This window comes from Chelon labrosus (genome assembly GCF_963514085.1).
Source record: "Chelon labrosus genome assembly, chromosome: 22".
Lineage (NCBI taxonomy): Eukaryota > Metazoa > Chordata > Actinopteri > Mugiliformes > Mugilidae > Chelon > Chelon labrosus.
The window spans coordinates 16,219,626-16,247,051 of record NC_140355.1 but is presented as its reverse complement, the minus strand read 5'-3'; the positions used below and the strand labels follow the sequence as shown (position 1 = coordinate 16,247,051).

The 27,426-nt window shown below is 42.7% G+C and overlaps 3 protein-coding genes across 10 annotated transcripts in view; all 3 read right to left on the bottom strand.

Moving 5' to 3' along the window:
* Window positions 1–1,089: 1,089 nt before the first annotated feature.
* Window positions 1,090–10,184, bottom strand: klhl8 (kelch-like family member 8). 2 transcript variants are annotated; one of them, XM_084572146.1, is made up of 13 exons: window positions 10,130–10,153; window positions 9,836–9,879; window positions 7,542–7,761; window positions 7,236–7,297; window positions 6,831–6,996; window positions 6,433–6,753; window positions 6,022–6,208; window positions 5,148–5,291; window positions 4,234–4,345; window positions 3,843–4,011; window positions 3,594–3,753; window positions 3,115–3,316; window positions 1,090–2,678 (listed from the first exon to the last, which is right to left on the bottom strand). In XM_084572146.1, exons 3-13 carry the CDS (start codon window positions 7,737–7,739, stop codon window positions 2,555–2,557), a joined length of 1,845 nt encoding a protein of 614 aa, XP_084428272.1. In that variant the 5' UTR covers window positions 7,740–7,761; window positions 9,836–9,879; window positions 10,130–10,153; the 3' UTR covers window positions 1,090–2,554. The 2 variants fall into 2 exon arrangements, with proteins under 2 accessions (XP_084428272.1, XP_084428273.1); XM_084572147.1 differs by lacking the exon at window positions 9,836–9,879 and having other exon boundaries at window positions 10,130–10,184.
* A 428-nt stretch (window positions 10,185–10,612) lies between these two features.
* On the bottom strand, window positions 10,613–17,918 carry sdad1 (SDA1 domain containing 1). The gene is made up of 22 exons (XM_084571656.1): window positions 17,451–17,918; window positions 17,224–17,328; window positions 17,042–17,140; window positions 16,833–16,943; window positions 16,235–16,306; window positions 16,037–16,137; window positions 15,890–15,947; window positions 15,699–15,773; window positions 15,511–15,612; window positions 15,349–15,418; window positions 15,152–15,255; window positions 15,014–15,071; window positions 14,884–14,942; window positions 14,096–14,172; window positions 13,554–13,651; window positions 13,232–13,308; window positions 12,458–12,581; window positions 12,260–12,351; window positions 11,985–12,175; window positions 11,790–11,874; window positions 11,451–11,612; window positions 10,613–11,366 (listed from the first exon to the last, which is right to left on the bottom strand). The coding sequence occupies exons 1-22, from the start codon at window positions 17,538–17,540 to the stop codon at window positions 11,322–11,324; spliced, it is 2,055 nt and encodes a 684-aa protein (XP_084427782.1). The 5' UTR covers window positions 17,541–17,918; the 3' UTR covers window positions 10,613–11,321.
* A 1,581-nt stretch (window positions 17,919–19,499) lies between these two features.
* ptpn13 (protein tyrosine phosphatase non-receptor type 13) overlaps window positions 19,500–27,426 on the bottom strand; it is a 38,250-nt gene continuing 30,323 nt past the window's right edge. For 4 of the 7 annotated variants that reach the window (XM_084572753.1, XM_084572752.1, XM_084572755.1 and 1 more), the window contains 21 exons: window positions 26,230–26,444; window positions 26,033–26,131; window positions 25,580–25,950; window positions 25,333–25,492; window positions 25,079–25,234; window positions 24,682–24,853; window positions 24,391–24,601; window positions 24,175–24,260; window positions 24,036–24,097; window positions 23,650–23,805; window positions 23,266–23,431; window positions 23,080–23,160; window positions 22,896–22,996; window positions 22,730–22,785; window positions 22,550–22,644; window positions 21,708–21,856; window positions 21,092–21,182; window positions 20,645–20,982; window positions 20,348–20,563; window positions 20,202–20,264; window positions 19,500–20,103 (listed from right to left, as the gene is read on the bottom strand). In XM_084572753.1, coding sequence (XP_084428879.1) covers window positions 20,026–20,103; window positions 20,202–20,264; window positions 20,348–20,563; window positions 20,645–20,982; window positions 21,092–21,182; window positions 21,708–21,856; window positions 22,550–22,644; window positions 22,730–22,785; window positions 22,896–22,996; window positions 23,080–23,160; window positions 23,266–23,431; window positions 23,650–23,805; window positions 24,036–24,097; window positions 24,175–24,260; window positions 24,391–24,601; window positions 24,682–24,853; window positions 25,079–25,234; window positions 25,333–25,492; window positions 25,580–25,950; window positions 26,033–26,131; window positions 26,230–26,444 — 3,122 coding nt within the window. In that variant the 3' untranslated portion in view covers window positions 19,500–20,025. Of the gene's footprint in view, window positions 20,104–20,201; window positions 20,265–20,347; window positions 20,564–20,644; window positions 20,983–21,091; window positions 21,183–21,707; window positions 21,857–22,549; window positions 22,648–22,729; window positions 22,786–22,895; window positions 22,997–23,079; window positions 23,161–23,265; window positions 23,432–23,649; window positions 23,806–24,035; window positions 24,098–24,174; window positions 24,261–24,390; window positions 24,602–24,681; window positions 24,854–25,078; window positions 25,235–25,332; window positions 25,493–25,579; window positions 25,951–26,032; window positions 26,132–26,229; window positions 26,445–27,426 lie in introns of all 7 variants that reach the window. The other 3 variants (XM_084572754.1, XM_084572756.1, XM_084572757.1) reach the window with 1 other exon arrangement.

Sequence of the window (27,426 nt, the reverse complement as noted above, 5' to 3'; positions counted from 1 at the left end):
ATCTTCTGTCCATACTTTACTTTTCTGTGTTCTCTTCTCAAGGTGTGTTTCTGAACATCCTAGTAGCTTTTAGTTCTTCTCCAAACTCTCCCAAATCTGGCTATGAAATATGTGTGTGTGTGTGTGTGTGTGTCTGTGTGTGTGTGATGAGCTCCAGCTCCAAGATGCTCTGAGCATCTCTCTCTTTGGTTCGCCTCTTTTCAGCATTCGTCCCGGGTCCAAAGACTGAAAGCAGTAAAACACAAATGACAAACACTTGACCTCCTGACCATTTTCTGCATCTAAACCCGACTGTAATGTTGCTACTGCGGGTCAGAGAAATGTCAGAGATTCAAAATCTGAAGGACTTGGATTACATATTAAATAATAATTACCAGTAATAAACACTGACTTTACTAATTAAAAACATTTTACAAGAAAGACATAGATATAACGTGCCTTCACTGGTTAATTATAGACATTTTCTCCTTTATATAACCTTTATTTAAGTCTTTTCTGTAGTGTTAATTATTGCTAAAATGTGTCTTAAATCAAAGCCCTATGTTTGCTTTTGATTGCTGCACAAATAAAATATACTTACCCGATCAAAGCATTAAAGATTTAAACATTTTTATAGACATTTTTCTGCTTTCCAGGAAATAACAATGGCTGAAATAGGCAGAAATCTAACACATAATCATCACACTAAATAATAATAATAATAATAATCATAATTATTACTACTAGCAGGTTCATTATATGCTTCTTGAACATCACAACATTTCTGCATATGTGCACAAACTTGTCTGAGCATTTGAGGCTTTAAATTACAGTCTCATAACACTTCACATCTGACACACTGAAACCACAAAGTCCAGAAGTTTGGTTTACAACAACCACATGTCGACCGACAATAAACTTATATTCTCTGCCCCCAACTGTTACTTTTTAACGCGTTTTAATGGGACATTACAAAACAATAAATTTGATTTCAAACGTGTGTTTATATTGCTCAGCGGCCATTTTCGACTCACGTGTGCGTTGAGAGTATGAATCGTTTTTGTTTTTTTTGGGACTTATAATCTTATGAACTGAGGTGAGGGAATCCGGTGAAGTTAACACATAACTTTATTGTACCAATGTATACCAATAAAAGCACAAGATGGAAGCAGTCAAAAGAGGAAGAACAACACAAAGGTTTACACATCAAAATGTACAACAAAAAAAAAAGACTCGCTCGCTAACGGAGCTGGCTTCGGTTTCGTTGTAAAAATCATCAATTATTTTAACACCAGCCGAACACGAACTGTGCAATAATATTTCTCTTGTATAAACAGTATTTTTTTTTTTTTTTAAGTTTTGAATATGGCAGAAACAGTCACGTGTTAAATAAACATCTTCGAACTCATAACGACATGAAATTCTTCATTTAGGACAAAAATATACTCAATAAACTTCACATCTATTCTATGAAAATAGTGCACAGCAACAGATTAGATAGTAAGGAATAATACCAAAGATACGCCTATTTTATTATTATTATTATTATTATAATACAAAAATGTCCATATATTAAAATATAACAGAACCGTCTCATACGCATCTGAAAACACTTGCTGACAGTCCAGCTATCGTCAACTTGAGTTTGAAAGTTTTTCAGTCTCACTAGATTTCTGTACAATAAATGTAAACCTGGCAAAGAACGGAAGAGGCGCACCGTATTGCTCTGATTGCTCCTCAGCTACAGCCGGCAACACCTTCCTCAGACGTGAGGTCGAGGTAAACCAGTCGACTTGGAGTTTGCATTTGCGGCGTCGTCGAGCGGCTTCTTTGCGTTTGGCACTCGCGGCGGTTTGTCACCTCCGAGCCGACGACTGATTTGTTCGCTTGAACAATTATTCGAACACTCTTTATAACTCTGAAACTCATGTAAATGCTGTGATTTCACCTGGAATAACATTGCAGGAACATGTTCAACATAGGAAAAATATTTGCATCTTAACATCTCATTCCAGATGTGGTAATGGTTACCTGCACGGGCTGGCGCTGGATCCAGTTTGAATGTCTTCAGGTTACTGATTTGTCAACATCAACTCAAACAACAAAAACAACCCCAAAGATAGTAACCCAAGATAGTCTTATTAAAGCCAGCTTTCAAACTGGCCTGATATGAAGTCTTTACTTAGCCTAGTAGTTCTAAATCCAAACTCTCCTCTTCGTCACGAGGGGTTTATATTTAACACGACTATTTTTCCCTTAAAAAAGTCAAAACTATGTCAAAGCATACGAGAAAATACAGTACAAAATACTACATAAATGATTGCAATTAACACCAGCAGGAGTCAAGACACATGTCATTTTGTCGGAGAAGACATCAGATTTGTCAAACGTCCATTTCAAGTCAGTGAAGTCTTCCTAATGTTCCTCAGGTCCTGTGAGCAACCAACCACAGGTTGCTGGGTGAAATCACCGTGTGCTTTTTTTTTTTTTTAAAGTTTTGTGTCGTGTGCTTGTGCAGTGAGCAGATCTGACCGCGACCCGGCAGTCAGTCACCTGGTAGTCCGTGGAGCGGCCGTCACATGCAGTTGACCACGTTGCTGGAGCCCTGGCCGACGTCTCTGATCTGGCTGACGTGAGACGAACAGACGGCGACTCCAGCTCCGGCCCGGCAGTGAGACACTGAGCCGACCAGCTCCCACCTGAACAGCAAGGATGTACAAATTAGAAGGAAGTGATGAGGTGAAACACAGTTGTAGGTCTGTAAGGGGCAGAGTGCCCATTTAAACAGATGTCTGTTAAGTCACAATCTGTAAGGCTTTGACTGGGACTGCGGCTTTGACCTACTGATGATCCAATTATAGGATATTCATTATAAACTGACACACAGGCAATTACAGCTTATAGCTAATAGGCAATTTAAACTTCTGCATCAATTTGATGCCGTAGCAGAGCATACACAGACCCTAGCGCCGTAACTGATGTGCACCTCCCCATCATATTTAGTATTTTATCTTCTGTATATGTCTGAACAAACAGCTTATGTGCATTTTTATTTGCAAACCCATCGACTCTGTTCCTGCATATACCTGGATACACCTGAAACACATCACAGTCCCTCCTTCCTCCCCTCCTCACCTGTTCATTCGAGGCTCGAAGGCCTCCACCGTGTTCAGGTAAATGTTTCCGTTGTGTCCCCCGACTGCAAACACTCGTCCCATGACGGTTGCGACCCCGACTCCGCCACGAGGGGTGGTGAGCTCAGACACGTACTCCCAGCGGTGCATTCGTGGGTCGAAGCGCTCTACGGAGCTCAGGGGTGAGTTGTCATCAAAACCACCTTTAGAAAATGCAGTTAAATCAATTTTAAAAAAAGATCAGGGTTGTTCAAACACTAAAAATAATAAATATTTAAAAGGCAGGAAGAATAGAGGATAAAGAATGATTAATTAAATGATTGTTATCTTATCTTGTCTTGTAAAAATCACATCCTTACGCTCTGTCAATCAGTTACTAAACATGAACTACTGTATATGGCTCCAAATAAAGTGATCTGCCTGCCCACGGGGTCAAATATAGAGAGATGCATGTCACAGGTGAAATCTCAGTCCTCTCACCCACTACGTAGAGGCAGCCGTTGAGTTTGCTGACTCCGTTTCCAGCCCGCCGCTGGCCCATCTCGCTGACCTCCGTCCACTTGTTGAGGTGCGGATTAAACCGCTCCACGCTGGACAGTGAAGCCACGCCGTCGTTGCCTCCCACTGCGTAAACGAAACTCTAACAAGGAGAGGGTGTATATCAGTGAAGTCATCACATAGTAGACATTAATTATCAGCTTTTTGCTTAATTTTTAATTTTTAATTTACCCCTAACGCCACGGATCCAACTCCTCCTCTGGGCGTGTTCATCGGAGCCACGGCTCTCCAGCAGTCACACTCGATGTCATACCGCTCCACGTCGTTGAAGCAGGAGTTGTCATCCAGACCTCCGATTGCATATATAGGACCGCCAAGAGCTGCCAAGGCTATTCCCCTCCTGAAAAACACACCCTTGCTTAAAGCAGATATACTTGTAACAACATTATAAGAGATAAAGTGAAGTGTTTGCCGCCACCATAGTCTCTTAACAGGATCTCTCCACACTACTTAGACGTTTCAACGAGCAGTCAGAGTGTAAAACCTGCGTCCTCTACATATTATAAATATTCAAATGTTCACTTAATCCGGACTTTCACTAAATAAGTTTATATCCGTGTACCTTTTAGTGTTCATGGAGGCTTTCATCATCCACTTGTTGGTGAGGGGGTCGAACATCTCCATGTTGCCCAAGTGTTCGTTGCCGTCATGGCCCCCAACAGCATAAACCTTCCCTGAGGAAACCAACATTAAACAGAAGGTGAGTGGTTTTTGTGGTTGTGTGAGCAGACCAGCAATAATAAAAAGTCTAGCCCAAACCCAGCTTGTCGCCACACTGTACACCGATCAGGCATAACATTATGACCACCTTCCTAATATTGTGTAGGTCTCCCTTGCGCCTCCAAAACAGTTGTGACTCGTCAGAGAATGGACATGGGCCTTCTGATGGTGTCCTGTGGTGTCTGGCAACAGAATGTTGTTAGTGGGGGGCCTTTGGGTCCTATGGGTTGAGGGGAGGGGCCTCTGTGGATCATCCCACAGATACTTGATCAGTTTGGGATCTAGTGAATTTGGAGGCCAGGTCAACACCTTGTGCTGTTTTTCATGTGTTTTTGAGTTTTTCCTAAAGCATTTTTATGTGTGTGCCTGTGTCAGGGTGTATCATTCTGGGGATGGCTGCTGCCATCAAGGAGTGTCATTGCTATGGGGTGGGGATGCCTGGTCTGGTCTAGGTGGGTGCTACATGTCTAAGTAACATCCACATGAATGAATGCCAGGTCCTAAAGTTTCCCAGCAGAACATTGTATTGTCACAAGATGGTCAATGTTATTCACTTCTCCTGTCAGTGGTCATAATGTTATGCCTGATAGGTGTATATCAGTATACTTAATTTGATCTCAGTCAAAGATCCCAGTCAAAAGTAATGACAAACTACAGAGAAGCATTTTATGAGCAGTTCATCCATTTTAGTGGTTGTAATGTTGTGGCTGATTGTGTATTTTATGATCTTCAGTGTTACTAAAAAAAACATCTTACCTCCAACAGAAATCACGCCCACATGGCGTCGTCTGCTGTTCATTTCAGGACCAAAGAACCAGCTGCTCTTAGTGATGGAGTAGCATTCGATGCTGCGGAACGGGTCGCCCGAACCGCCCCGGCCGCCCACGCAGAACAAAACCCCTGAGGAGGAGAAGAAGAAGTCGGCACATTGAGAGAAGATGTCATGCTTCGTGGCCACAGAACTTCAGAATTATTATTTTGGTAAATTTACTTTAGTGTGAGATTGAGGTCCCACTTTTCATGGCACCAACCAGAACAAGAAGCACTCTGACAGTTTGGTAATATCCTGACCTTAAAATGCACAGAGCACATGATGCACAGGTGGGAGGTTACAGTAACTCAATGTTTGTTTGTTTTTTATTATTTCAATGTTGTGGCTACCTATGGTGTGAAATATAGCAGATGGTTGCATTCAAGTAAACAGATTTATGAACATTTTATCATTTATCTCTGGGTACAGATTTGAGATATTTGGGTCACTCTGCAGCATTCAGGCAAAACTATAATTTCCGGGAGAAGCTTCTTTCCATATGTTGAGCTGTTGTTGCTGCTACAACTGTTTAATAAGTGTAAATTTATGAACACCACACCCTCTGGTTTATATTCAACTAGAACCATCCCTTTTAATTGTTGATCTGCTGCACATACATTAACCAAAACAGCAGGAGCGCTTTAAGCTGACCACAGAGACAGTTTAACTGTGACCTAACACTTTGCACTTTAAGTAGGGCACCGTTACAAAACATGAACATGCAGAAAGCGTTTCAGGTTTTATAGAAGTAGTCGTGTGCTTCTGGGATGATAAGAAACAACTGCTGAATAGGGAGAAACACCACAATATAAGCACTACCTGCAGTGTGTTTCCGAGGTACGGTGCGGACCGAATACTCAAAGTCCGGAACAACCTTGTTGCTGTGGTGCAGGTGGTAGTTCCTGGCTTCGTCCATCAGGTCACGGCAACTCAGGTTACCTTTGATCATCTCATCCTTTGCAACGGTTCCAGTCAGGAACTCCACTGGGAGTAGAGGGAGGCGTACCTGCAGGAGAGTCATGCAATGCGCTTGTTAAATGGTTTGCAAAAAGGTGTGAACGTATATGAGACACCAATTTAACACAGATATGCAGATTGACATTTAGGTAATTAGTAAACTAGACTGTTATGCCAAACTTTGCAAGGACAACACAGGTTCATGGAGTAGACACTGCTATTAAACATAGGACATTCACTTCGGCCAGACCAAATGCAAACACATTCTCTAACCTGAGACATAATCTGGTCCAGCCAGGCTTCGTGGTGCTGTGGGTTTGCCTTCAGCCATTTCACTGCTGCATTGTACACCTGTGTCTCTGAGTGGATGTTGAGCTCGCTGGAGGACAATAACGTGCGCAGGTGTTGCGGCGACACGCACGTGAAGTCCTCGCACTCCACTACCTCGTTGAAGTGCTCGCAAGCGTAGCGGTCAGCCATGTCCATCAGGTCCACGCGATTGTGGCTCTCGGCAAAGGTCCGAACCGCCAGGCAGTTGGTGGGGTGGAAGTGGGCCTTCATGTACTCGCAGCAGGCTCTCGCCACCAACTCAACCTGACGATATAAAACAATTCAAGTTGGGATCTTGAAAACGAAAAGGAACTCATATTTCTACATTTGTGTTTCTCTACCTGAAGGATGCAGGCGGCATAAAGCAGAGGCTGGACATTGTCCACAGTTAAGGTGAGTTTGGAGGAGTAAGCAAAGTGCACCAGGTCCTGGATGGCGTCACCATCAAAGTCCTTGATCTCTATCAGTTCCTGCTTGGCCTCCGACATCTCTGACAGGAACATGGCCCTGCAGGAAGTAACGGACACTCACTCAGACAAGGCAAAACCACTTTGATGAAAAAAGCTGAAGGGTCACAAGTTTCTAGTGTAATACATTCATTACATAGACTTTAATGCAGCTGCACAATGCAAACACTATTAAAAGAGATTGTTAAATAATAGTCCTACATCTTTCCTTGGCAATAACACATTAAACAAAGAACCCAGCTCCTTTAAATCGTGATGGAAGTTCAGGGCAGCACATACCTGAAGTACGGGATAACACAAGCCAGTACTAGCTTGTGACATGGTATCATTCTGCTGCCAACCTACAAACACAAAGACAAAATATATGATCTAGAAACGAGAAACAAGACACACGTTTATATATTAATTAGCTCATGTTTGACATCTATTCAGAGACAGACAATAAACCAACCAAAAATAAATAAATAGAACATGTTCTCTGTAAAAGTCAACTCCACCCTTACTGAAAGACTAAAAGACCAACTGGGATAAAAGCAAAGACAGACAAATCTCTCTTTGTACTTGAGTTCACACAGAGGGGTCTACCTTCAGTGTGACGTCACAGAGTTCCCCCACTTCGTAGAAATGTCTCAGGGAGTTATGGAAGTCCTTCCAGGCTTCGTGAGCCTCAAAGACGAACGACCCGTCGGGCTCACATTCTGCTTTCGGTGTCTTGTTCGCAGGCCGCTTCTCCTTGGACTTCTGCTGCTTGGCATGGTCTGGCACCACGTCCCCTGGTGCCATAGCGGGTTACAGGAAACAACACCTACAAGAGAGACGAGAGGGGAACGGGACTTTATGTCAAATGCTTTCTTACAGTTTGTAGGTGCGGTTTTGATTTCTAAATCTAAGTATATGAATGGATTCAAGTGTTTATGATCTCCAACAAATTATATCTTGTACTTATTTATGTAGCACGGCAAAATATCTGAATGCAATACTTTGTCACTTACGAAAAATTGAGGAACTGAAAATACTTACACCGCCCAGTTTAGCTCAGAGTCATTACATAGAGAAACTGTAACTAGTACAAAAACAACTTTCCATCCGTAGCAATAAAAGGCCAAATTTGAAATTCCCCTGAACAATTAGCAAAAAACTAGTGAAACCTGGTGTAAATAATATTCTACGAGCTTCAGCGGAGGTAACAAAAGGGTAATTAGTGGTGGGAGACACTGCCTGCCAGCTGAGCAAGTTTGGTCAGCGTCACTTTCAGCAAAGATCGGAGCCAAGCGCGAAAGAAACAGGACGAACCGTTTCCTCCACGCAAACACGTCAAGGACCGAGCAGATCAAAGTCATAAATAAATCCTACCTATTGAAGAATCGGATGAAAAAAAAAAAAAATGTCCGCAGTTTCCAGCTTAGAACACAGAAACCGAGAGCAGACAGCTCCACCTTACAGATGATGCAGTGTCTCTCTTTTGAGCTACGCCTTTGACACTGAATAGACTCAGTGTATCGCCCCCTCATCACTAGTCCGCTCAGCTATAAGAGCACAAAACATCAAGTCCCATCATATGCCCTGGTGATCAAAAGACTCTCTCTCTCTCTCTCAGTTCCTCTTTGTTGGCTTCGTCTTTGAGACCGTTCCGCTTCATGTCAGTAAAATTTCCCTTCATTCAAAAACAGCTGGGACACTTTAATGGCCTCAACATCCTCACACTGCGCTATATTATTCATAAGGAGCAAGCGGAGTTAGATGGTCAATAATTTAACGGTCTAGATGTATTACAACAATAACATCCTCGTTTTTTTTTTTTGTGCATCTATATGCGACTCCCATCAAACCGCTAGACACGAAAGAATACAGAAGAGGGTTATGCACTGCAGAGGACCTACTGTTGTCATGTCGGATTACTTCTCCTACTTCAAAAGAGCACAAAGCAACCAAAGCACTGAGCTTCCAGGGTCTTAGTACTGTGATAGTAATTATTACACAACTGCTGAACTCTCTTTCTGCAAACCACCGTTTAAGCGACTGAACGCTTAAGCAGCCATGTGCAGTATCCAATATCCACACCGCATTTATTTAGATGTCACTTTGATACTACCACCACCACCTCAGGGTTGCTGCAAACCAAACATACCCCCATGGCAAGGACAAGGGTGGCATTCCTCGCATCCTGGTGTCATGCGTTTTGCCGCACAAACAACACACACACACATACACTCGGAAATCCAAACAATATTAAAGAAAATCACCTTTGACAGGTGCAGAAATCTGCAGACTGGGAACTAAACACAAGCATGAGCTGCAGTTCTGGAGATGCTTTGACACAGATATGTCTAACCCATCACTATTTAGCCCTCCAATCCGTCCACTTGCCCATTTTTTTAATCTTATTTTAATATATCCCACGACAACAAAATAATGAGTATTATTCACTTCATCTGGTCATAATGTTATGGCTGATAGGTATAAATACAGTCTGGCTCTTTCGTCCTAACAAATCCAACCAGGTCTCTCTGACCTTAGCATGTCCGAAACTTTAAATTACAACCAAACACATGTGGTTCAGTCTTCATCATTAGCAACAGAAAATGTAACGGTGCATTCACAAATAATAATAAATAAAAGTAAACTAGCTAGCTCAGGTTTAAATCACGTACCTGGCTGTCTGGCGTTAAACGCCAGATAGCACTTCTAGAAGTCATTCAGGACTAAGCCTTGACGTGGCGATGATTTTACGAGAGTCAAAGGTGTAGTTGGATTTATTGCAGCTAGCTTAAAACCGTGCCAAATAAAACCTTAAACAACAAACACTGAACCGCACGTCAACAGTTTGTGAAGCGGTGGGAGCTTTGGTTACCAGGCGAGCACAGTTACGAGCTACTTACCACAGCGTTAGCAATATCTCTACTCCACATGCTCTCGTCTGTGTCTTGGAAAAAAACACACTAAATGAAACGGCTATTACTGAACCAGTAAATCCAGCTAGCTAAGCTAACAGTACATTAACGGTTAGCTTGTTTGCTAACAGAGGCTAGCATCCGCATGACAGCTAACGTTACCTGGCAGAAAACCGGCAAGAATAACCATATTTAGCGTAAATGAAAAACGCAGAATGGCACAAATGACTATTAAACTTTACATAACCGTAGCGTTAAGAGAAATATGCTGAATTTAAATACCTCATGTCGCAGGAAGAACTAAAATGCCGGCTTCATTGAGTGGAATGTTTGGCTTTGGCACGTTTGTTGTGATTCCCGGTGCTTCATGGGAAATGTAGTTTTGAGGCAGCTGAACGAATTAGAAACATTTTCTGGCTAATTAAACCCTATTAAAGCCGATTAAAGGCGATTAACATAAATATTAAGCCCTTCTCTTTTTTAATAATCCCTACTGTATGTTAATATATCCCCAAACCAAAGCAAGAACCAATGATAACCTTTAGAGATTATTTTAGAGACATTTTAATAACATCAAAGTTGATTTGATCTATCACTTAGAATTTAATTGCAATAAGTTAAAAGTACTGAAATAATCATAAAGGTTGTGTGGTCACAAATGCACTAGTTAAGCAGAGTTATGGCACACACATACACACACAAAAACCAGTATCACATTAAACAGAACTGGGTTAATTTAGTTTCAGGTGTGACTAAACAGAATATATAACGGTAGATAACACTGGCATGTTCAAAATAAGGCCCTAAACTAGAAGGCAACATGCAAAGTAAGGAAATGTTGGATCGTAATTACAATTATTACACAACTATATTGGCCAGTAAAGTCTCACATGAAATTACACATTAACACAACACCTATGCGCCCTGATCGAGTTCCCTGCACCGCGTATCAGGGTCTGCATATTTCTGCAGATCGTCAGGAAATACCGGGTGTGAACCGACCTTATACTTATGCAAGAGGAGAAATTACCAAACCTAACTGTGTCGAGAAAAAAAAAAGCACTCAAGAGACAGTCAACGCTGTTTTATTTGCTGTTATGTAAATACTTTAACTGTCAAAAGAGGCAATCAAAACCCCTTTGACACACTGATAATATAATTCAAAATACACTTTTACACTAATAAGAACAAGCCGGATCCACAGAGGCCCCTCCCCTAAACCCTATTCGCATTAACAAGCAGTTGATAAATAAAAAATGAAATAAAAACACGCATTTAATGTAAAACACATTTGTGGAATAATCTGTTTATTTCAGAGCAAAGTTCACACACTGAAAGAAATCCATTGACAGAGTAGAAGTTTAACAGCTGAGAGCTGAGAGGATGTACACGATTATTTGACACGGTCAAAGTTAGGCTTTGCGACGACCACCTGACAGCCAGCAGGAAAACCAACACGACGTAACAGGCGGCCCTACTTGTATTTCCTCTTTTTCAGGAGGGAGTCCCGTAGAGCGATCTAGATAAGGAATGCGTAAAACGTTATATGATAAATAGTCAATTTAATCAGTGGATCGAGTGCAGTCGAAGAGGCGTGAGTTACCTGTTTCTCCCTGAAGGAGCGTTTGCCTTTAGTCCTGACGTTCTGACTGTGCCTCATCATCATGAAGTTCTTCGTCCTCTTCTTCTCCTTGTTGCTGGTGCTGGCGTGCGGGTTCAGCTTGGTCCGCCTCTTGATGAAGTCCTTGCGGTCTGTGCGTCCCGCCTACGAAAACAAACGCAGCAGAAGTCAAAAGACAAACCACGTGTTAAAAAACTGTTAAAAACTTAAGAAAATAATCATTAGACTAATTGTTGGTGATGCTGCAAATAATTTCCCCGTGTGATCGGCAACCATCATTATGACCATCTGAAATCGCTCCACAGTTAGCGTCACATTTACCATTGCTGTTGCCAGTCGTGTTTCCTTGTCTGCTTTTGGTTTCTTATGCAGTTTCTCGATGTTTCTCAAGGTCAGCACCTCCCGTCTGAGAGATTTGGAGAAAAATAAATCAGTAAATAAACACCCCATTTATCACACTTAGCTAAAAGAATCAAAAACTTCACACTAAAGATGTGTCTTAAATTATGTCCTCACTCGTTGTCGCTCTCGTCGTCAAGGTCCACAGCTTTCCTCTTCTGCGCCTTCCCCGGCGCGGCGTTGACCTCCTTGGCCATCTGAACCATACGGATCTTCTTGAAGTCGTCTTGCGTGAGGAGCCTGCTGCCGCTGACCGCCGCCGCCTTCGCTTTTCTCTCTTCTAGCGGTATGCTCTGAAGCTTCTCCACCTGTCGAACACAACGGTGCACATTTAAACGAACGCTCAGCAACTCTACCCATCTATGATTTAGTTTTTTTTCTTAAATTCTCACCACTTCTCCTGCGTCTTCGTCGGACGAGTGGTGAACGTCCACCCACTCCCCATCCTCGCCGTCGTCGCTAATGCTGGCACTCTCCCAGCCCTCTGTCACATGAAACAACACGCAGTATATTAATCATTTATATAAATTCCATGTACATAAACAGAACGCATGAAATCCTATGGGTCCGATAGCGCAACAGCAGCTGACCTTCGTCCTCCTCTCCCTCTTTCTGCTCCTCGTCCAAGACCTCAGCTCCTGGGATGTAGTCTTTAGCCTCAAGCTCTCCGTAGTCTTTGATCTTGGCCTCTGCTGAAGCTTCGGTGGGTCTCCCCTGGACAACAAGTGAGGTTTACGATTACGGAGATGGACGAATATTTAATATGTTGCCGCTTTCTTTTGCTTTTTTTTTGTTTATAGCCACTGCTCTCCTCTAATGTAGGTAAGAAGACTAACTTTATTTGACACGAATGATAACTGTATTTTTTTCCTGCTTCTTTTCATACAACATACAACGATCGGCCATAACATTATGACCAAGTGAATAACACGAGTATCTCGTTATCATGGCACCCATCAGTGGGTGGGGTGCATTAGATGTCAGGAAGAGAATATTTTGCCTCCTGTTAGAAGCAGGAAAGGCTAAGAGGAATGATTTAAGTGACCTTGACAAGGGCCAAAGTGTGATGGCCAGACAGAGCATCTCTAAAACTGCAGCTCTTGAGGGATCGTTCCTGGTCGGCAAAAGTCAGCAACTAGCAAAAGTGCTCAAATTGCACACGAGCATTACGTATCGCTTCTATGGGGACTATATAGTGTGGCACCAGAAAGCAAGGAACACCTCGTCGCCTCGGTCTGCAGCAATGTTCAGGTGGTGGTACGTATCAAAGTAACAGCCACACTCATTTTTTTGCAAAACATGCTGTGAAGTCTTAAGGTTTAAGTTTTTGTTTTTAAGTACAGAGCAATTCACGGTGAGCTCACCCTGTCCCTCTTGTGCAGCATGTGCGGATCGAGATTCCTGAACAGCTGGATCAGAGCTCTGGAAGACATCATTACATCTGAAACAAAAGCAAAGCGCGTGGCATGAATACGAGTGCGTGCTCAAACTAAAGCACACCTGGTAAACCTCTTGCGGCTCTCAGTTAGGGTGCAAAGTCAGGACGTCAGAATGGAAACACAGCTCACACCATCAAAAAGCTGAAACCATTAGAATAAAAGAAGAAAAAGCCATAGGGGGATCATTTCTAAATCTCACGCCATCCCCGGGTGAACAGAATCACCAAAACAATGAGCCATCCCTTACTTTTGTCTTTGTGAGTCTTGTACTGGGCCAGGTCCTGCAGCAGGTCTTCAGTGATGGCGAGCGGACAGCGGGCTGCCACCTCCTTAATGGCATTGATACTGGAACACAAAATGATTTGGTTATTATCAGAAACAGAACAAAAAAAAAATGCACAACCCCAGGAATCCACCTAAACAAACGATGCACAAAACAAAATTACAGTACATTTAAGTTTATGGATGGTCTTTTGATTGGTCTGTCTCCTATTCATTGTCCTTACTATGTTGCTAGGTTAGACAAACAATAGCAATCCCAGGCTCTATTCCCATAGGAAAATAGAAAAATGTTGAAAACCTGTAGACTACTACCACTTCTCCAGTGGTGCCCGTGTTTCAGCAGTCTAAAATCTAGCTTTTTTTAACCTGATCATTTCCATTGCTTCAGTATTTTAATGTACAATGGTGACACTGAGCGCAACAGTCACAAGAGGGCTGTATAAATGTGTATTTCATTAACTCTGCTGCTGCAGCCGAAACCCTTAGATAGACTCGACATCTCCTTACCCCACAGTCATGACTTCTCCAGAGTTCCTGTCCGTCACGAAGTTGTTGGCAATGGTCATGATCACAGGACTGATGATCTGTAAGTGTCAAAAGGAGGAACATTATTACTAAGGTTACAGAAATTGGATGTTAGACTACCGTGTTATATTGCCAAAAGTATTCGCTCATCTGCCTTTACACCCATATGAACAGACATCCCATTCTTAATCCATAGGGTTTAATATGACGTCAGACAACCCTTTGCAGCTATAACAGCTCCAGCTCTTCTGGGAAGGCTTTCCACAAGGTTTAGGAGTGTGTTTAGGGGAATTTCTGACCATTCTGATGTTGGATGAGAAGGCCTGGCTCACGGTCTTTGCTCTAATTCATCCCAAAGGTGTTCTATCGGGTTGAGGTCAGGACTCTGTGCAGGCCAGTCAAGTTCTTCCACACCAAACTCTCTCATCCACACACTTGGTGATGCATGGCTTGGATGCAGCTGCTCGGCCATGGAAACCCATTCCATGAAGCTCTCTACGCACTGTTCTTGAGCTAATCTGAAGGCAACATGAAGTTTGGAGGTCTGTAGCGATCGACTCTGTAAATAGTTGGCGACCTCTGCGCACTATGCGCCCCAGCATCCGCTGACCTTGCTCTGTCATGTTACATGGCCTGAGTTGCTGTCGTTCCCAACCGCTTCCACTTTGTTATAATACCACTGACAGTTGACTGTGGAATATTTAGTGGCGAGGGATGGGCGAGTGAATACTTTTGGCAGTATAGTGTAAGTGAATTCATCTGTAGCGTACCTCAGGGGGGACTAGTTGATGGGAGGCCTGAGCAGCACACAGGAGAATCTTCGTCACCTCTGTAGAGACAGTGGATAGATGTCAGATAATGTCTCATCAACAGTTTTTACTTATTCTGTATTTTTTTTACCTCTCTGATGGGGCTGAAGAAACCTCTGGACGAAGGGATAGAAATTGAAGAGGAAGAGCTGCAGACGGAAATGAACAATGAGTACGTACGCTCGCTGTAAATACAAAGAAGGCTCCAAATCCTTGAACAGTCACCAACCTCGTGGATTCCAACCAGTCTGGATATGAGCTCCATCAACATGATCTTGACCTCAAAGCGCTCTTTGCAGGCTTCCAGCTGCTTCAAGAGTTTCTCAGAGAAATCTTAAAAGAGACATGTGACGGTTTACGGTTCAGTAAATTGCAGCACAAATGACCTTAGATGGATTTATGTGCTGCAGAGCAGCGGGTCTCTACCTTGAGGATCATGAATCAGGTGGATTGCGGAGAAATTGAACACTTCTGCCTTCTTCTTTTTCTTGTGTTTCTGTCCAGAGAATTCAGAATAAGTGAAGAGTTAAAACACTGAACATGCGTGTGAAATAAACATCGCCTCTGCAGACGTTACAACAGCGGTACCTTGAGGACTTTCATAGCCTTTTCCATCTTCTTCTTGTTTTTGGTGGATTTCTTGCCGGTGGAGTATCTCACCATCAGGTCTCTCGCCGACGGACCCTCTTTCTAAAAATAACACGGATTCTTAAGTGAAACTGCACGAAAATAAAATCAACCTGCATTCTTCACGGCAATAATTTTTTTTAACTTGCCTCTGATTCGGAATCACTATCATTTTTCTCATCTTCATCTGTGCCCAGGAAGAATTTAAGACCTGCAACAAGGATCTAAACCAGGAGAGGAGAGAGCTGGTGAATATATAAACAGTATAGTCTGTTTTACATTTATTCAATGCAATAAAAAAAAAAAAAAATAGGACTGCTTTCCAGCTGGAGAAACATACCTTTGTCACCTTGGAGAAGCACGCTGTTGTAATGACATTGACTGTTTTGGAGTCATTCCTGTGACACGAACAAAAAAAAAAAACACAATCAGATCAAAGTTACAAGAAGGAAATCTCTCTGCAAATCGTATTTCATTCTCAACCCACCATATGTTCCTTTTGTACAGCTCCACCATCACGTCTAAGGAGATCTTCGCCGCCGTGGGATTGCTGTCTCTCAGCATGGTGTACATGAAGTTCTGCAGCACCTGAAGCGCACAGCATTCAACACGGTAGAGAGTGAGCCGTGTGCACGCCGAGGGGCGTTACAGACCGTCAAACGCGAGGTTACGCTTGCGTACTTACCGTGTTGACCTTGTTGTTTTTGTGCTTCGCATTGATGTTTTTGACGTCTGACACGATGTGCGTGTAGAGTGTCTGTGGAGAGAGAGAAAGAGAGAGAAGCAAATGTTAACATCTGTAAGAAGGGGAGGAAACGGCGAACAGCGTGTCATGCCATGTGACAAATCAAGCAAACAACAGAACACTATAAAAGCAAATAAACTGATCAGCGTTGTACACCGATTCCCTCCCCAAAGTAACGACAAGGGAGAGCTCCTTGGGTCCTGATTTTGGGTCAGCACTTTTCCTTCCTTGTACCACTTTTTTGTTTGCAGTCTTGATAATGAGATAATCTGTATTATTTACTTAACCGGTGTTTATAAACAGTTGGTCATTATGTTATGGCTGATCTGTGTTGACTCCATGCTAATAGACAAATCGCAAATGACCAAAATGATACACAGATTCACTCTCCACCCAAAACTACTGCCAACAGGCCTTTTCTCTCAAAAGACGAACACATGTAAGAATACACCACGAATCCTAACTTTCCAAACAAAAACACGCCGCCCCGTGACCAGATTGTTGTTGGAGCGAACGAACAGATAACTGAAGCTCTAACCTTCCTGAGCAGTTTGTCGTGACACCGCAGCAGTTCGAAGAAGAGCTCCAGGAGGCCTGTGGGGTCGATCAGATCTTTATTCCTCAGGAGAATCAGCGCTTTGCAGAAGGTCTGACAAGGACAGGGGGAAGCACATAAACACATTTCAAGTCGTCTGAAAGCGATGAGCTTATGGCATAATATGAATACACACACACAGATCTTCTCACCATTCGTAGATCTGGCTCTAGGAGTGTGTGGTAAGTCAATAACAACTCAGACAGCTCTTTAGGATAGGAGGTCAGGTGCTGCAGGTAGCAGTGAGCAACCTAAAGAACGGGAATGGTTACTTGTGTCCTGCATAACACACCTGACGCATCACTGTGCACAACAGCCTTGCTTGCTTGCTTACCTGAGCGAGAAACATAACAAGATCTGACAGCTCCTTGTTGGGTTTGTCAGGCTGCAGTTTGAAGATCTGTACATTGGACTGGAAGTGTCGGTACTGCTGGAGGAACTACCAAAAGCACAAGCACAACCATCGGTGAAATATCACAGCAGCATCCTGACAGTTCAGGCAACAAGGAGCAACAAGACTACCGGCTAACAACTTTAGCAACGTGAGCTAACAACACCTACCTCATCTACGTAAGACTGCGGATCTCTTTTTATGAGATTCTGAAGCTGCGGCAAATTGTTTGGCAACTTGTTGTTTTGTCGCCCGGACATGACTTCAGGTGATTCTGGCGATGTGTTGTGTAAAAAAATAAAGAAAAACGGCTAATTTTTCACAAGGCAAGCGTGGCCACTGTGTACGCTGCCATTTATTTTGCAAGGGGAGGACCTGACGTCATGTCCGGTCGCGTCGTCGTCACTTCCGCACTGAAACTAAAACGCGTAAAGGGACCGCTGTGTGTATTTGCTGCAGCGTTTGGTGTCTAAATTACAAAAAAACTTATCATATAACACTCCACTCACTTATTGCGTTCTTGTAGTTTTACACTTACCCAATTTGGTCGCGTTGACGCAGACGCAGGGGTATCGTTGCATAGACTGACGAGCTAACATGCTAACAACATCCCTTATTTCGGATTGAGGGGCTAACATGCTAACTCCACGCTGCTAGCAGTAGTTAGCCTGAGCCAGTTATTAAACTAGTGAAGTCAAAAGTGATGCTTCTCATACATTATTGGAAAAAAAGTAACAAATAATTGTGGATTTACTGATTATTCACTGAGGAAAATGTAAATAATAGCGGTTTCCTATAAATACATTGAAATGTAAATAAACAAAACCTGCTACATAAAGAGCAGTGAAACAAAACTATTTATTTGACATTAGGTCAAGTATAAGTGGAAAGTAACCTAAAATGTACTTTTCACCACTTGAATCTCAAAAATGTTTTGTATCTCACTTTGCTTTTACCGCTTTAAAACAACTGCATGATAAGCACCAGTCAAATTAGACTGCAATAAATTAATTTACATACGTATTTCAGTGAATGACATGGTTGACATGGAGGGAATCTTCTAATTTCTATGTATGATCTATGTATAGCATTGTGCACGTCAACTAATCGAGCCTTCGAGTAACCATAAAAAAACACTATCCAGTACATTGAGCAATATTTACTGAGGTTATCTGTAGAAAGTAAAGAAACATGTTTGAACACATGGTCATTACTCCAGCGTGAGCAAAATAAACTGTGTGGTGGGGGAGCAGGTGCAAGAGCAAAGATCAGTCAGTTACACTGCTGTATTAGGCGCAGTAGACCAGTGGCGCACATCAATCCCAGAACAACAGCAAAGGACCTTGTTAGGACACAGAAGGAAACTGGTATCGCCATAACCCAAGAGGCTCAGCAAGGAAGATCTAATTGCCTCAAAACTCTCATAAAAAGCAAGACTACGGGTTGCAGCTGCACACAGAGATAAAGCTTTATTCTGTAGAAATGTCCTCTAGTCTGAGAAACGAAATGTAAACTGACTATATTGGAATCGTTATCGTCATCCCAACAGTGAAGCATGGGGGTGGCAGCATCACGTTCTGGAGCTGCTTTGCTGCAGGAGGCACATGTTCACTTCAGAAAATAGATGGCATCGCGAGGAAGGAAGATTATATGAATACAGCAAAGAAAGATCTCAAGACATAAGCCAGGAAGTCAAGGCTTAGCCACAAATTGGTCTTGCAAATAGACAATGGTAAAACACACAATGGCTTGTGGACAACAAAGCTGAGGGATGGGTGCAGCCGTCTCAAAGCTCTGACCTCAGCACCCAATTACATTGCTGGGTATTTATTTTGAATCACTATATACTTACAGACATGGAGCACCTGGAAAATATTATAGATCACTGGCAGTAAATACATGTGAAGTTTCCATTGTGCAATCGCTGTAGAGCCTCTGAAGTAGTTGATTAACGTTTTGAAGTCGTTCATTTGTGGCGTTATAGTCGAAAATGTTTGGTCTCCAGGTGCCAAAATGTCAAGGTAACACTTAGTTGGCAGCTTCAACACAGATTCAACATCATCACCCTCATTACTTAAGAAATTGCAGTTACGCAACTCCAGCTTTTCTGACTCAAACTCTTCAGTGGTGGTTTCTACATGTTTCTACAAGTGTGAACACAGCCCCAATCCAAGCATCAAGTCAAGATTTCCTTTTTTTTTCTTCCCCCAAATGAATTTTTCCACTACACAACATTTAAAACGTATCCAGTTTAATTTTCAGGAGATGAATATGTACACTTTTAATATCATCATTTATCTCAGGCAGCGAGCGGTTACTGTATAATAGATTTACATAGCAAATACTGACATAGTATTCTGTCAAGACATGTTCCAGCATCAAAATAGGCTTCAAAAATACACAATATTGTTCCACATAAAATATGTAATCATTGATCATTTCAGAATTATTTTCGAATATCCAAGAATCTGAAAAAAAAAATATTAGTGTCTCTTGTAGGTGACAATAAGAAATACAATCAGCAGTTCTCATAAATGAATTAAAAGGGAGTAGCAGCCAGAGAGAGAGAACTCAAAAAGCAAACATAAAAATATAAACGTCTTTAAAAGATTTACTCTCGAGGAACCGAATATTTAAAAAATATGTAGTGTAATTTGGCAATTTCTGCCTGTGTCAACTCTCATTTTTGTTTGGCTCTTGGGAAAAAGCCACCCAGCCTCTGCACGACAGCGATAGTGGTTTCTACTATCCTGAGATGTTCTCATCCGCTTGAAGGCATCTGAGGACGTAGAGGATCACTTGATAGCAGAAAATATACTGGTCCTGAAAAGACGAAGAGGAAATATGTGAGAAAAACATGTAAGCCAAAGGGATGTATCATCAAAACATTTGAGTTATTTAATACCAAAAAGCAGAATCACCTCTGTCTGGACCATTCCCTGTCTCTGGAGTCTCATATTTCTTACGACATCTGAAATATCAAACTACACAACAAAGACATAATAAGAACAGAAACTTCCTTGTAAACAGTTGACAAGACAAACAAGAATAAGATGCTTGTACTTACATCGGCATCTTTACTGATGAGCCCCAGGACCACGTCTATACAGATGAGGGTCCCTGAGCGGCCGATGCCTGCACTGCAGTGTGTGATTATGGGTCCGGACCGATGAACGTGCCTCATGTAGGAGATAAATGTGAGCAGCTGATCGGGTTGTGAGGGTGTCCCGTGGTCGGGCCATCCGGTGTAGTTGAGGTGAGTTACAAGCTGGACTTCATTAGTCTGGAAACAAGAAAGCTCTTATGTTAATGTGTACGTTAAAAGTTTTATGAACGCTTATATTAAGGTAAGAAAAAAGTTCACCTGGACGTCTTTGACCTCGATGTGTCGGATAACAAAGTTGTCCAGGTATTGGTCTTCCACCAGCGTTATCTGCAACCTGTCGTCTACCATCTCTGCTGTCCTCGGTGTGTCTGGCCAGTACCGCTGACACTTCACTTTGCCTCCCTCTACTTCCTGGGTCATCATAGCAATCACGTTGGACTTCTGCTCCCACACCATTTGCCAAAAGTCCCCCAGAGTGGTGGGTAAGGGTCCCTGACAGGCGATGTACAAGAAGCTCTCATCCTTCACTGGCATCTTTATGAAGTTGGCGTTGATGTAGCCTCCGTCTTTGCCGAGCACCACGCGAGTTGTGTCAACTACAAAAGATCCAAACCGTATCCAAAATGTTAGTATTTTGTAAAGTTTATTAAAAAGCTATTCCCGTTATGATATAATAAACACATAAGAGACTGTAGCTTTACTTACATGGAACAATATTCTTGTAGCGGTTCTTCTTCTTGTTCTCCTTCGTCTGACCGATTAAACAGTCGTCCAGAGGCTGGAGGTTCTGAAGATTCTGCCAAGGAGAAAAAAACAGATGTTCCATGAAAATCTAATGTAACACATGTGGCCTTTAAATGGGATCAGGTTTACTGTGTTCACGACAAGAGTCCATAAAAACTTCCCCCTGTTGGCGTATTCACAGTCTCAGAGGTGGAAACTTTCTGAAAGCTTTGATGTGTTTGCTGATGTTTTCAGAAATGGTGGAAGCGGATGCTATTATATGTTGTAACTCAGTCATTTGGATTTATTTTTGTAATTTTATATGACTGAAGAAAATGTTAATATTCCCAGCAGCCTCATCAATTCACTGTGTCTTTTCAGATTATACTCCGGTTATGTTCTACATTGTTAGCCTCTGTAGGCTCTAGACAACAACAGTTGGCTAGCAGATGTGTTCTCATCACTTCCGGCTCATGTTAGAACTTGAAGGACAAGTATTTCATGTATACAACTTCCCATGTCGTAACCACGGGCTTGCAAGCTCCCTTTGAAGGCGGCGACAGTTCATTCAAAGCCACAGACATTCAAAGGGCCTTACCTCAAACTCCTGCAGCGGGACTTTCTGCTCCAGGAGCCCCCTCATCATGCGGACGACGGTGTTGAGCTTTGCTCCTGTGTACTGGCCGTCAGGGACAACTCTGACGAGGGGCAGAGTGGTCAGCTCATCCTCTGTGATGATTGGCCCACCTGGATATTATGAGAATCATGTCACATATATCATAGTATAAGTATAAGTATAAACATGGTCTGCTTGTATTTACTATATCTAAACTTAACAAGACTGAAACAAAGAAGAAAAATTTGCACTGGCTCGTATAAATACACCGATCAGGCATAACATTATGACCACCTTCCTAATATTGTGTAGGTCTCCCTTGTGCCTCCTAAACAGTTGTGTCCCATCAGAGAATGGACATGGACCTTCGTAGGGTGTCCTGTGGTGTCTGGCAACACAGTGTTGTTAGTGGGGGACCTTTGAGGGGAGGGGCCTCTGTGGATCATCCCACAGATGCTTGATCAGTTTGGGATCTAGTGAATTTGGAGGCCAGGTCAACACCTTGTGCTGTTCTTCATGTTTTTTTTTTAATTGTTCCTAAACTGTTTTTGTGTGTGTGCTTGTGTCAGGCTGCATCCATCCTGGGGTGGGGGTGCCTGGTCTGGTCTAGGTGGGTGGTACATGTCTAAGTAACATCCACACGAATGAATGCCGGGTCCAAATGTTTTCCAGCAGAACACTGTATTGTCACAAGATGGTCAATGTTATTTACTTCTCCTGTCAGTGGTCATAATGTTATACTACGAAAACATCCTCTTCACTGCTCTCACCAACATCCCTTCTAACATTAAAAAGACAGAACATCTTTAGAAAATCAGTCCTACCATCTCTTTTTGAGTTCATGTTTTCAATAGGCAGTTCATCACTTCCCCAAGTGATCTCGTCTTCGTCCGGCTGCCCAGCACTCATCTGCAGGTAGCTGCTGATTCAACATGAACAGGCTAAGTATATAATGTCATAATAATCTTAACTAAGTATATTTTATACAAAAAGCAAAATCGTACTTTTCATTCCTTGGATCGTCAACACTCTCCTCTTGCCATGTCACTTTCCGGGAACTCTAATTAAGTAAAATAAAAACTGTAATTAATACAAATTCATCAGAAGAAAGCATGATATAAATAGGTAGAGATGTTGCTGTATAAATGTGTTTGGATGTTTGATTTGTACCTCAGGAGAGTCTTCAGGTAAAGAAGAGCCATCACAGTCTGTGTCCTCTGAAAGCTCTGCGCTGTTCTCTCCTTTCTGCTCTAGTGGATCATCTTCATAGTCTGGGAAACACAAGAATAATGTCAAGTTTTGAGAGTAACTCTTACGGAGACTTCCAGTCCATTCTCTACCCTGAATGTTATACCTATTGGCGGTATGGCAGGGAAGCTGCCAGATTTCATCTCAGTACACGGCTTAGTCTTCACCCCGCTGTCCTCACTCAAATCTGAAAATAACACAGAGGGAAAGGTCACATTTTTAGCATAACAATTACGAGCATTTGTCAGAAACAACATCACAGAAACTCCATGTTAAGGGCGTCTGCTTATACCTGTGTTCCCATTGCACTTGTCGGAGTTGATAGGCAGATAGGCCAGGTACGTGTTCGGACTCTGGTCTGGTGGTCTGGATACGATGAGCCGTACCAGGCCTTTAGCTTTACGGATGGTGGTGACAGCTTTGGTGTGGGACACACCCGTCATCAGATCTTCATTTACCTAAAAGGAAAAGAAAGGCAGTTACGATCAAAACCCTTCAAAAGGGCAGTGAGTCACAGCACATTACAAAAAGAGTTTACTTGGATTTGGTTCACAGTCAGTGTGAGTCATATGTCAAATACCTTTACCAGTCGCTATCCCTCAACTTGGTCAAAAAATAGCATCTCCCCTTTCATATGACTTTATATTCTGTGCGCCAGTAGTTGAACAGTACTTACTTTAAGCAGCCTATCTCCTACTTGTAGCTGGCCTGAGGACTCTGCTACTCCTCCCGGTGTGATGGACTTAACAAAGATCCCCCTCTCGCCTCCAATCACAGAGAAACCCAGACCTCCGGCCACTGGCTTCTCCAGATCCAGCTTTATGATCTCCTCCTGCGTTTTCATCAAATAAGATAAGACTGTGCAATTGCATATCATTTGTCATTCATAGGTTTAGCGATAAGAACTAGCCACTGAGAAGGGTTAGAGTTTTATTGGTCATGCAAATTTATCTTTGCATGAGCAAAACGTTTCAGCTGTTTCCTATCTGTACACCACAAGGATATAAAACTAAAAATAAAAGAATTTAGTGGGAGGAAATTAAAATGTATTTCTTAACTTACCTCTAAAGGACAAAGTGCTGCAAGACCCTCTGTGTCTCTTGAATCGTCTCCTTTAAGGAACCCTTGAGCAGAAAACAATGATGCAGTTAGATGATGAATAAAAGACACAATCAAAATGTCTTTCAGGTGTAAAACATACCATTCATGCTGGGTGAAACCTTCGGGCCAATGTTGTTGTTGAGAAATGAGACACTTTTCTGTTCTGGAAAAACAGGCCTTCCATCCCTGTGGATAAAGACATTGTTGAAATTATGAAAACTGTACTGAACTATTTAAATTTTACTCTGATGCCACTGAGATAATGTACACATCATAATTTCTACAGGTTAAAATAATAAGAGCTATAGGACAATACCTTGTGGCCTTGAGCGTGAGGTCGTCGAGGGAAAGCTCCAGCAGTCTTGTGCTCTCACTGAGAGTCAGGTCCTGAGTGGGAGCCCCATTAATGTAGTGGATTAAGTCAAGTGGTTTCAGGCTTCCATCCTTAGAGGCCAGTGAACCTGGCAGGATGTCTTTCACAAATAAGACCCCATACACACTGTCACTGCCACCGTCTAGGACCAAACCTAAGGACAGAACAAGAGTTAATTTGACGTGAAGTGCTAATTAACTGAGAATTATCTTCTCAGTGAGGGCTGCTCCTTACCCAGTGGTTCTTGGTCGCTCTTGAAGCAAATGTCAGGCAGCAGATGGGCTTCTATAGGGGGTTTGGGAACTTCCAGGACCCTCCCTACTACCAGGTCAACCATGCGAGGGGCAGCACGCACAAGATTGACCACCTCAGTGTGACCCATGTTGCTCACATCTGTGTTGTTAACCTACAGATAGAAAACAAACAATGTCATTACAGATTTAAAGGACTGGTTTAACAATGTAACAATAAATGCAGTCTCAGAGCCAAATTCTTTATGCTAAGCTAAGCAAAGCTAATCTAATGCAAGCTCCACAAGAGTGTTAACAAAAATTAAACTATTTCTGAGACCAAGTGGGTAAAATGAATGAAATGAATGCAGCAACAATAGAGGCAGAAAATGAATTAGTACCGTGATCATCCGGTCCCCGGGCCTGAGCCTCCCGTCTCCTTTTGCTGGATCCTGGACGATGTCATGGATGTAACATCCATGATCATTACCTTTGGTGAGGGTGAAGCCAAGGCTGCCTTTTTCTGACTTCATCAAGGAGATGTTTAGCTCTACTTCCTAACAACAAAGAACCATCATTAGAGAAAAGCTTCAGATCCAAATTTACTCCATCTTAGAAACTTTCCTTCCCACAAGCTCCCCTTCCTCAGTCTTACCGGGACTAAATCCTCCACGTCCTGTCCATTGCCAGAAGCAGTGAGGTTTAAGGGCAAAGGGAGCGGAGGAGGGAGGGGATCTGGGCTTGGGGCAGAGTGGGAGGGCATCATAGACCGGTTGGATGACTGTAGTTCAGCTGCCACAGGTGATGAAGGACCCCTATTAAACATTGACAGATGAAAGGTTATTTGACAGATATACTAATAACGACAGTATAGATTGTTATTTTGTTATCAGATAACATACCTGTTGCTAAGGTCTGATCTTGTCATTGACAAATTTGGGGAAAAAAAAGCAGAGTGGATGGTGTCGTCCAGTTGCCCACTGCTGCCGTAGCGTCCCAGTCCCAGGTTGCTGCTAGGGGTCTGATAAACACTCTGATCCCACGACTGCCTGCTGTGCTCCGGAGGGCTTGGGCTGAAGGCTTCTTCCACTTCTTCATCCCCATCGGTGCTGTCACTGTAGCTGTTTTGTCGGCCGGGAGTTTTGATCATAAGCCTCTCCAGGGCCTCTTCCACGGGGCCCTGTCTCCTGGAGCCTTCTGTGCCAATCCTGCTCGAGTTCATGCCGGGCTCTGAAACGGTCACTGGCTCCTTTCTGGGTGATGGAACAGGTGTCTGGGCAGAGACAAATTAAGTAGTTTAAGTTCGAAAGCCAAAAAGCATTGAAGGACAAGGAAATAATTTTTTATTTGCTCACCAAAGCTGAAGTGTCCATCTCAGGAAGATTTCCATGTTGAGGTCGACAGAGGAGCAAAGTCACCTCCTGTCCTGTCCCTCGCAAAGCAGATATGACTTCCTGTGTGCACACAAAAGGTAGGAGAAACAACACCAAATGAATTAGGGCATTACACAACTAGGTTTCCATTTAAATCACAAAAGAGACATTTTACATACATGCTGTGAGAGTCCTTTGAGGGGGGTCTGATTGACCCGCAAGATGACGTCCCCCACGTTGATACGACCGCTTTCTGCAGCTGGCTGGCCAGGAAACAGTTTCTTAACACGCACCATGCTGGAGCCGGGGGGTTCGTCGGGGATGTTGTCCTCCCGACTAAAACTGAAGCCCAACCCTGAGGTGTTCTTGAGCAGGAGCACCTCAAACACATTATCTGCGGGGACAAAGACGCACATTTGTAATAACCGCCAGCATGTGTTGAATATCTAGATGTGTACTGATAACCTGTCCAAGGAGACTTTCTACCAACAACATGCTAAGTCAGACTCAAATTCACCTGATCCTGCACATGGTATATAGTGGATGAGGATAATAGTCACAGGAGTCTATTTTCAGGGGCTTAAAAGTGATTGGACACTTGACTGAAGAGCTCTTTAATCATTATTTCTCCCATATTAATTATATTTTAAATTCAAATCATATCTTTGACTTGAATGTCAACCACTTTCTTCCTAATGCAAATAATATTTTCAAATAAATCAAAGATTACCTATAAATAAAATGCTATAAGGAAGAAGCAGATACCAGTAGGTGCAGTGGCTACTCATCGCTGAGCAGTAACACAAAACAACCAGTTATAGGAAAGTGCAGCAATGTGCAGCTAAAAGGTTGCTCATTTCTTTCTAATGACATTACCAGCAGTACATTAATCATGTTTGACACAAAAGGTCTCAGTGTAATGCTGCTTAAGAAAATATGATTGAATTGAATTATTGTAATATGTTTCCTTTTACTTTAATAGTTGTGGGCATTAAATCCTTTTTTTCCCCTCAGTACATATTCCTGCTGTATTAAAGACAGTTAAGTTCTTGGGAGGGCGGCACAGTGGTGTGGTTGTTAGCACTGATGCCTCACAGCAAGGAGGTTCTCCCTGTGCCTGCGTGGGTTCTCTCTGGGTACTCCAGCTTCCTCCCACTGTCCAAAGACATGCTCGTTAGGTTAATTGGTGATTCTAAAATGCATGTGAGTGTGAATGGTTGTCTGTCTCTCTGTGTTTTTTATCCCTGTGATAGACTGGCGACCTGTCCAGGGTGTACCCCGCCTCCCCACTCCCCTGCGACCCTTCACAGGACAAGTGGTTACAGAAGACGGATGACTGAATGAAAGTTAATGGGAAATACCATCAAAGGATCAAT

What these genes read in the sequence shown, in the direction of transcription:
- sdad1 (XM_084571656.1), bottom strand. Translation starts at nt 17,540, where the DNA reads ATGTCCGGGCGACAAAACAACAAGTTGCCAAACAATTTGCCGCAGCTT. An exon ending in ATCAACTAGTCCCCCCTGAG is followed by an intron (nt 14,173 to 14,883) that starts GTACGCTACAGA and finishes TGACACTTACAG; the next exon opens with ATCATCAGTCCTGTGATCAT. An exon ending in ACGAAGACGCAGGAGAAGTG is followed by an intron (nt 12,176 to 12,259) that starts GTGAGAATTTAA and finishes TGTGTTCGACAG; the next exon opens with GTGGAGAAGCTTCAGAGCAT.
- klhl8 (XM_084572147.1), bottom strand. Translation starts at nt 7,739, where the DNA reads ATGGCACCAGGGGACGTGGTGCCAGACCATGCCAAGCAGCAGAAGTCC. An exon ending in TCTGTGACGTCACACTGAAG is followed by an intron (nt 7,298 to 7,541) that starts GTAGACCCCTCT and finishes TTGTGTTTGTAG; the next exon opens with GTTGGCAGCAGAATGATACC. An exon ending in TTCGAGCCTCGAATGAACAG is followed by an intron (nt 2,679 to 3,114) that starts GTGAGGAGGGGA and finishes CTTGCTGTTCAG; the next exon opens with GTGGGAGCTGGTCGGCTCAG.